Source organism: Sinocyclocheilus anshuiensis, unplaced genomic scaffold, assembly GCF_001515605.1.
Source record: "Sinocyclocheilus anshuiensis isolate Anshui unplaced genomic scaffold, SAMN03320099.WGS_v1.1 scaffold1580, whole genome shotgun sequence".
Lineage (NCBI taxonomy): Eukaryota > Metazoa > Chordata > Actinopteri > Cypriniformes > Cyprinidae > Sinocyclocheilus > Sinocyclocheilus anshuiensis.
In genome coordinates this window covers 206,674-216,456 of record NW_015557283.1, presented here as the reverse complement: position 1 = coordinate 216,456, position 9,783 = coordinate 206,674, and the positions used below count along the sequence as shown (strand labels likewise).

The 9,783-nt window shown below is 37.0% G+C and overlaps 1 protein-coding gene across 5 annotated transcripts in view; it reads left to right on the top strand.

The window, feature by feature from the left end:
• The first annotated feature begins 476 nt into the window (after positions 1-476).
• The window catches only part of LOC107679086 (GRAM domain-containing protein 3-like), a 16,456-nt gene continuing 7,149 nt past the window's right edge, over positions 477-9,783 (top strand). For 4 of the 5 annotated variants that reach the window (XM_016474538.1, XM_016474540.1, XM_016474539.1 and 1 more), the window contains exons 1-2: positions 477-707; positions 9,088-9,237. In XM_016474538.1, coding sequence (XP_016330024.1) covers positions 616-707; positions 9,088-9,237 — 242 coding nt within the window. In that variant the 5' untranslated portion in view covers positions 477-615. Of the gene's footprint in view, positions 708-7,948; positions 8,580-9,087; positions 9,238-9,783 lie in introns of those variants that run through there. The other variant, XM_016474541.1, reaches the window with a different exon arrangement.

Here is a 9,783-nt window from a genome sequence, read left to right as displayed (position 1 = left end):
GCCATCCACTAGTAATTATATATAAATAAATCAGTTTTTACCAATGCAAATATGTTAGAAACGATGCATCGCGATGCAAATGCCAAGTTGTAGCCGATGCACACTTTTTAAACCGATGCATCGCATCGTTAACTTTTTTTGCCGATGCACCGAGCGAATCGGGGAATCTTCCCATCCCTAATAGATAGTTAGACAGATGTCTCAAATCCATCACTAGTGAACATTTAGACACGCATGACCTGTTCAAACTCATGATCGTATCAAAACATGAGAACAGAGTTTAAAAACACTAGGCCGGTCTGTAATACAATCAGTGCCTTCCACACTTTCCACACTAGTTCTCCACCCTGACTTCCTCCACCTTACCACCACGTTGCATGCACACACCCATAAAAGGCATAAAAGGGCATGGGCGGAGTCCGAGAGAGAGTGTCGCGCAGTGATTGGGCTCCGCGGCTGATCAGATGCGCGCTGATTGGCCGCCAGCGCTTGGTCCGATTTTGTCTCATTTAGTTAATCAGGCCGCGTTCATGGGACGCCGGAGAGAAACCGGATCATCGCATCCTCGTTCAACGGCGTATTTTGTCGGCGTGTGTCGATCTGCGTAGAGGAAGAATGCTGGAAAACAAGAGGGAGAGATTTAAAACGTTTCTGAGAAAGATCGACGAGAGCGCCATATCGCGAATCAAGCATTTAATGAAGGAGAGGTGAGTATAACGTTATCAGCTGTCGACGTCTGATTATATGCAGCTCATTTACATATGTTAATGATTTGTTCATATTATAATTACAAGGTCCTAGTGTGTTTGTTTTGATAAGGTTGTGTGATGCGCGTGGTCAGATTGATGATGTTTTATAGCCATAATCCACCCTGTGTGTGTGTGTGTGTGTGTGTGTGTGTGTGTGTGTGTGTGTGTGTGAGTGAGTGAGATGACTTTATTGCTTCCCGTTGACAGATTAGATATCATTTTATTTATTACTTACTTTATAGTAAACAAATTGCTTTTTTACACGTCTTTTCATAAATATCCCTGTCATTAATGCTTTTTACTGCATTCCATTTACAGTGGTAGTACCATGGTACAGTGAAGATGTTAGATGTAAACACCGTGGTGTTTATTTTTTTTAAATACCATTGAATCAACACCACTATGTTTTTGGACAAGGTACCATGGTAGAGCATTGGACTACCATTAAATACTCTGGTACATGTTAAAATACCATGGTATTATCTGATACGACCACTGTGATACTACCACAGTAAAATACAATGGTAAAATGCCATCTACCGTGGCTGTACCATGTTTTTATTTCACCACAGTTTTTATATACCACGGTGATAATAGGAATGTTGTTTTTGACATGTAGGCCTATCAGGACAGTACCAGTGTGTGTTTGGACGTGCCATGGTGAATGATTGTATTACCATGGTGCATATATAATAATGTATATGTATATGGTAATATATGACAAGGTACATATCTGAACACCATGTTTTTTATTGTATTTACAATGTCAGCCTCCTTAAAAACCTCCAAACTCCTAAAAAAAAAAATAGCCATGCAGTGTAATATAATACCAGCTTTTTATGTGGACTTGTGTCTTTGTGTTGGTTATTATTAGAGTCGTTAAGCCGGTACTGTACCTGGATCGCATCACTCATGTTATTGTAAAGGAATTACTGGGCTAGTTTTAGACTAGAGCTGATTTCCCTAACTCACATTTTCCAATGAGTTCCAATTTACATTGAGCCATTTAATGGAAAATATACCTATTAATATACCAGTTCACTCCAGCTATTCTTATACCAGTGTAGCATGAATGGTGTAGCCCTCATCTGCAGTTGTGACATAAACAAACCAATCCACATCGCTGTTATGCTCTAAATTCCTAACCATCATCAAGGTGTGAGTTTTCCATTCACTCGGGCAGTTGGAATGCAATTGAACTTCTTTCTTGGCCAAATTGCATTGTCTTCAGTGATGGTCCTAAATGTCATTTGGAGCAGGAATGTGTCAAATTACGGCATGTGCTAAATGTCGATGTTACATCACAATGCCCCATAAGTGGTTTAGATTGACAAGCATTTCTCCAGATAAACAGATGTTCTCATGGACCCTCAGTTGTATTGGTATTCCAACACATGTGGGTCACGTTATATATCGGCGTCTATTTATAGCCCAAAAGCTTGTTCCAGGTGTGGGTAAGCTGTCTGGGTTAATTTTGTTTCCCAATGGAATTTAATTAGCTTCTCCGGGCCTTGTAAAGAAAACTATGGGCCCTGACCGCTTATCGTTCACATAGATAACCGGTAAAGGACGTTGAGTTATACTCGAGGTCTTGCACAACAGCTGTTGAGCGTCGCTCCTACATAAGGAACTTTGTTTGGATAGAGTTGAGGTCATTTTAGAAGGTCGGTTGGGTTCCCATGAGTAAGATTGGACCACTCCTTGTAAATTTTAATGTGGCTTCCAGATTTGGCACATTAAAGTCTTTCTGCTTCTTAGTGCATCAGTTCAAAGCAACATTCTTGATTCTTCATTAACACGTTGCCCGCGAAAGTCAAGCAAACGTTCAAGGTTCTCAACGTTCCAGTCCCCAACATTTCACACTGATATGGTGAAATCCACATTAAGGAACCCATGACATATTGGTGGCCTCAACCTTTAGCACCTTTACTGAAAAAAACAATACTTGCATGAAGTACTTCCCCAAACAAAGTTCCCCTAAGCTATTAATAACCACACCAAAACAACAAAATATGATCAGTTTCATGTGATTCCTGTCCTATCCTTAGACTGAGGAAGTGAGACTGATGCATTCAGGTCATGTGACTTGCACAAATGTCCTCTGTGTCTTAGGTTTGGCCTCCGTCCACAAGTGGCAAGCTGTGTTTGCCCACAGGGATTGGTGTTGGCTCTTGAACGGACATCATGGCTCGATAGATGTCAAGGCCTAAACCTTATTCTACACCTCTCTTTGAAATGTTAGCTCAGGTTTCATGGTTACACCAATTTTTAAGAGTCTCGCTTTTGGTTCTTTTGAGTTTCTTTTGCAATTCATCTCAAGTTTTGAGACCAAGATTTGGTGTATTTTGAAAGATGGATATGAACTTTGGATTTGATGTAGTTTCTATGTTTAGATTGTATTTATTATTTATTTTTAGAGGTATAGGACTACTTAGTGTGGTTTGTTGTTGGTTAAATGGTGTTGGCTCAAGCTCAAGTTTTCGTGTGGTTTAACACATCACTGTTTTTTCAGCAAACACCCACTCGGCTCATTTATCACACTTTGATGAAGGACCTTCTATTCTCTACTTGTGGTTTGACCATGTTCTCACTGCTTCTGCTCAAGTCTATTCATTTTGCAAGCTGGGTAACACACGACTTGCTCAACTAGTGAATTCTAATGGAGGCTTTCTTGAAAATGATCTATGGTTTCCTGGTGTGCAGCGTTGACACAATTCAACCCGTCGATCTCTGATATACATGTCGGCTTCTTGGCAGCGATCTTGAATTGCATTCAGTCGACAGTTCCTCCCATCCGTTAACCAATGGTGATCTAGTACCCCTGTGTTTTACAGAGCGTGAAAATCTTATGCTTATGCAATGAAAACTGACCTGATATTCTCCATATCACGTTATGCTAGTGTGCGCCATGAAACTGGGCAAACACTCACTTAATCTTCTCTGTTAGAACATGGTGTCTTGCTTATAAACAGAAGTACAGAATGCCCTGAGAAATACTGATTAAAAATAAGTGCAGCACTTAAGATTCAAGAACTACTTGTTTTCAGGCCTTGACAAGGATCTTTAAGCTATCTTCGGTGATTCACCGTGCAGGTGTGGACGTATATGAGCTGATGCGTTTCCATTGGCAAACATCAGCCTTGAATGCTTGTGTATGTGCATTAGGCCAGGGATGAATCATCTTTATTTATAATGGCACAAGGAGGTCAGGGGTCAGATGGAGAAAAGGTTCAGTGGTAATAAAAAAGTAATTTACAACATTTATCATTTTCATTTAGTTTAACTTGATTTCCTAAAATAACTGAAACTAACAGTAAAATTAATACATCCATATAGACACAAAATACAAAAAAATAAAGTATCATTAACTAAAATTAAAATAGGGAAATAAAAAGTAATTCAAAATATTAATAACTCAATGATACTAAAATAACACTGGTTTTCATTTATTTTTTAGCTGTCTTGAGAAAAATGTAACTCTTGTTTGATTAAACTCTTGATTAAAATCTTGGTTGATTAATTTTTTATGTTATGTTCAAAATCAAATTTGTGTATTTTTTCACATAAACTGGGTTTTGCTCAGTTTTTCCATGTATCATTTTGCATGGATTTTTAAATATTTTTTTTGCCTTTATAAAAAATTATAAAGTAGCCATATGTGACCCTGGAGCACAAAAGCAGTCTTAAGTCGCTGGGGTATATTTGTAGCAATAGCCAAAAAAAACCTTGTATGGGTCAAAATTATAGATTTTTCTTTTATGCCAAAAATCATTAGGATATTAAGTAAAGATCATGTTCCATGAAGATATTTTGTAAATTTCCTACCATAAATATATCAAAACGTAATTTTTGATTAGTAATATTCATTGCTAAGAACAACTTTAAAGATGATTTTCTCAATATTTAGATTTTTTTGCACCCTCAGATTCCAGATTTTCAAATAGCTGTATCTCAACCAAATATTGTTCTATCCTAACAAACCATACATCAATGGAAAGCTTATTTATTCAGCTTTCAGCTGATGTATGAATCTCAATTTCGGAAAATTGACCCTTATGACTGGTTTTGTGGTCCAGGGTCACATTTTTGTCACTCTCAAAAATCTGAATTTAGTTGTTGGAAAGCAACTTCAGGTTCACACAGAAACCTTCCAGTATACTTGAAGTATTTATTTGCTTCCAGTATTGGCCAAATCAGATCCTTGCAAAAAAACTCCTGGTCTTGTGGAGGTCTTTCTCTAGATTTCCCATGGGTTTGTTGACCTTCTACCCCATCACAAAGACAATAGGTGGCCACTAGCGAGGCCTTTGTTTGCATGTCTTCAGTCTTGTCTTCTGTTGTTTGCATTCCTTCAATGGCATTCAAATGGGCCATTGTGGGATCCTTTATCCCTCCCTCGACTCCCACTTTGGCTTCCCTGTGCCTCACTATCTCACTTTTTTTCTGACGGCCTGCGCTTGTGTAATAGAGCAGCTGTAAAGGAAACCTTTAGACCCCATTGCTCAGCATCTAGTTCAGCTGGTCAAAAGCAGTTCAGTAGTCGCTAGCGCTGGGAGGACGCTGCAATGGATGGCGAGAAGGACCCAAACCGCTTGGATACGGCCGCACGTGAGGATTTGGGAAGGTAGAAGACATTTAGAACTGCTTTAGCTAGCTCTGATATGTGATGGTGAGCAGCTGCGAGTACGTTGTTGAGCCGCTAGCTTGCTGGGGATTTGGTTTCATAGCTAGCGGATTGAATTCCAACAGCTTTAAAGACCAAAACGTTGACTAGTTCTGTCTTTGTTCATGCCAATTAAATCACCAAAACCAAATGTTCTCCAACATTTTGACTCATTTGCAAAGACTGCACTTTCGTTGTCAGCACAAAGGCGAGCACGATAAACGTTTATCGCTGAGAATGGGCCTTGAACTCCAACACATTTCCTTGTTTGGTGTGTTTATGCCACCGTTTGTTGCTTATCTCATCTGGCTTTATCTTCAGCATCAGACGAGTCAGCAGGGGATGTTTGATGCTCGTCTTCTCTTTAAATCACTGCGCATCTTTAAGCCAAATAGAAGTCGCGAGGTTCATTGTGCATGAGATATAAGACGGTTAAACAGGATCTCTGGGTCCTTTATTATTGTTCTAATGCCACGAAACCGGAATGACACAGTTGAAATCCTAATGGCATTGAATCAAACTGTTTGAACAGAGTGTTTGGTTTATTTAATGCAAACACTTTCATTTACAAATATGACTTTGCTGGCTTGCATTCTTATAAACTCCCACAGCGGGGCAGCAGATTCCCAAAATGCCTCTGTTTCGCCTGAATACTCGACCTCAGACACGAGAGAATGCTGTGGTTGGGGGTTTACTGAAGCCGGTTAAAGGGTGTGATCTGAGGGCTTTTAAAAATAGATCTGCAGTATGAAGTGTGCTTTAATGTCTTCAATACATCGTACTCTGCAGAGAGCTTGTGTGGCTTGTTTTACGCTGATTGCAAAAGCGAAAGCAGTGCGTGAAGAAAATGAAGTGATGCAGTAAATTAGTTGCTTTAGTTTATGCTTAAACCATTTTGTGTGAATATTTTAGGTAATACAGTAAAAAGTTACTATATTACCAGAATCACGTTCATTTTTTGGTATCATATATGATCAGAATAACCATTGAGATTGATAAAATTAAAAGTTTATATTTCATTATTACATTCTTTAATTTTTCTGTATGCAAAATAATTTATAAAATAATATATTACTGAATACTAATACTACTAATAATAGTTATTAGTATAATTTTATTAAATATATTTTTATTAGTTTTTATTAATTTTATTGTAATTTAATTATTTAATTATTTTCTGTTACTGTAATCAGTATCAGCATTGAAAATGAAAAATTAATAATTCCCATTTTATTCTTTCAATTATATATTTAATTGTGTTGTGTCCCAGTGGTTCCATGTGAAGTTTTAAATTACGTTTACTTCCTCGTATAGATTTTGCATTTATAGTGTGGTTATTTAGGTCAGAAAAAACCCTCTACAAATCTTATTATATGCAACTGAGATTAAGAATTATTTCTTGGTATTCCTGCTTTTTTGGCAACGCTTTAGTCAGTGTTTATTTCATCGGTGACACCAAATTAGCCTCTTGCAGGTGCGGCTCTGCTTTTGAATGTGTTTGCGTGCCATTGATTTGCTTTCATATCTAAAGGTTTCAAGATGAAACACTCAAACAAAAGCTGGCTGAATTCTCTGTAAAATTCTAGACGTTATTTCAGTGGCTGCCAGCTTCCTTGTGTCGTAATGGTTTTCTTTTGTTCTCTTTTGGCTGTAAAAGCTTCACTCGCAGATGAGCTCAGGAATGTTTCCGTGGCGTTTGAGAGTGATTCGTAATCGTTACGCCCATCGTAGGTGGATGCATGCCTGCTCTGTGTGTTTATTACATTTTTTTAATATGGGTAATAGGTTTAATATGTTAATAGGTCTTTTATTTATTTAATATGTGGCAAGTTTATGTATGACGAAAAAAAAACAATTTATAAAACGTAGTTTTCTTTATAAAAAAAAGTTAATGTGTTTAAAGAAATGTTATTTATTTATTTAGCCTTTTATATTAAGATTGTTTTCATAAAGAAAAAAGCTTTTTTTAATTAAATTAATATTAAAAAATGTAAATAATTTTTAAAAGAAAAATACATTGTAAATTATATATTTCTTTGCAATATTTAAAATATTATAGGCCATTTCAAATATAAAAAATGTGGCATTTTCATATAGAAAGAAAAAAATCTAATTCATTTAAAAAAGATGAATAAATGATCAAATGTATTTTCTTTAAAACCAATTAAATATATGTAAGATATACATATATCTGCTATTTTCATATGTAAAGAAAAAAATTTATTTAAAGAAAGATAAGTGAAAATATATGTTTTTCAACAAGTATTATAATATATTATACATATATTAATAAATGATACTTTTTCTTTAAAGCAAATTAAATATTATATATAAAATATATCTATATATATTTATAGTAATTTGAATTGAATTCATGCTTGTTAGAGTGTGATACCTAGTCATAGGACTGCAAGTGTTTTTATTACATGTCATATGCTGTCTTTTAACCTATATATAATTCTGCAAGTCACACGTTTGTCCTTCAGTCATAAATTGAATGGCTCTGAATGCTGGGAAAGGTTTCCAGCAGCTGTGCTTAGCATATGTAGCGTTTCAACAACAACAAAAGCCTCAGTGCTTAACGAGGAAGCGGTTACTTTGAGTTCCTTTCAGGCGAAGAATTACAGCGATTCGACTTTCGCTTCTATAAATCATGACTTGTTGACTGTAAACGCATTCGCTTCTTGTCAAGCGCCGCTGCTGTGTTTCTCAGCATGTTTTCACCTGCGGCTGCTGCCTCTGCGTGCAGGTGTTGCATTACATCAGCAAGCCACAGTCACACCATCTGAGGTCAGAGGCTCCGCCCACTCGCATTTGCATACAGGAAAAAGAGGCAGCGGCCATTGGAACATGACCACAGACCAGAACTCTGTCTTCAGCTCCGCCCACTCATTTGCATACAGTGGGAAGGGAGCAGCTCCCATTGGAGAAACTGCAGACCATAGCTGAGTTCTAGCTCCGCCCCTCTCATTTGCATACAGAGGAAGACCAGACCTGTGTTTTTTAGACTCGCTGAGCCTCTAGACTTTATTTATTGCTTTTGGCCGAGCATCAGACTCCAGCGTTATGGCTTGAGGCCAGTTTTGTACACTCTTTTTAATTTTTTTGAGGATGAACAGATCGTTGAGTTTACGATTATCTCGCAGGCATGGAAATAATCTCTACAGGTGTGAACGAATAGGACTTCATTCATTTTTAAGCAAGAGTATTGGAGTATTTCTACTGGTAGAGTAGGTTTACATTCAATGGGCTGCATTCAATGTATTTATTACCTGTTGAATTTTACTAGCAATTTCCAAGCGAAAATTGGTGCGGGGTTTCCTTTGAAGGTTGTTTTTCAGTCCGTAGTGTTTACTCTTGAGTTTTTACTGCTGTGGTTGTGTTATAGAGGTCGGAGTGAAGTGCTGTTGGTCTGTTTTATCATATATTTGCTTTCCTGGCACGTTTGACTCGGTTTAACCATTACTCTCGTATCAGCGGCTGAGAGAACTCGTAAAGCTGAGCTGTTTGCATGATTTGATATCATTACTCCTGGTAAATGCCCTGTATTTCCCATCTCTGTCTTTTGCAAGCGTTCGCATGGGCTCGTGAAGTCAGGCGGTGTTTAAGGTTGGAGTGGAGAGGTGCGAGCAGCGTAGTCATGAGGCTGACGGTGGTTTTGTGCTGTGTTCACAGCTATGCGGCGGATGCCGGGACGATCCCCGCGAAGGTGAAGAAGGGGAGGATGAAAAGCAAGCTGGGGAGCAGGAAGGGGTTTAGTTTGGAGGAGAATCAGCTGGAGGTTCAGCAGCAGACCAAGAGCCTGAGCCGGCAGGTCCTGCACAGGTACGAGAGCGTCTGAGTCTTTCCATCGAGTTGTGTTGCGTTTAACCAGTTCTGCTTCTGTAGACCAGCCTAACAATCACTCTGATGGTCAACATGACACTGTTCGGAAACTGCTATGAATATAGAAGGATAGGTGGAAATAAAAATGTAAAAAAAAGTACTTCTTTTTTTTTTTTTTTATAAATAAGTTAAAGAAGAAATTATACACTTTATTTTTCTTTTAAACATTTATTAATAAATATAATATATTAAATATTATTTATATTATTTATAATATATAAATATTAAATATTTAAAACATGTTTTAGGCCTTTACTGTTATCAAAAATGTCATTTTCATACATAAAGTGAATTTTTTAAAATTCATTTAACAAAGGAAGAATAAATGTAAAAATTCAAAACAAATTACATTTATATAAATATCTTGTGTTTTCATATATAAAGACAAATTTGAATTTATTTTAAAAAAGAGAAATGCTAAAATATTTTTTAATAAAAAAAAAAAAAACAGATTAAGCTGTATATAATAAAATACATAAGTATATT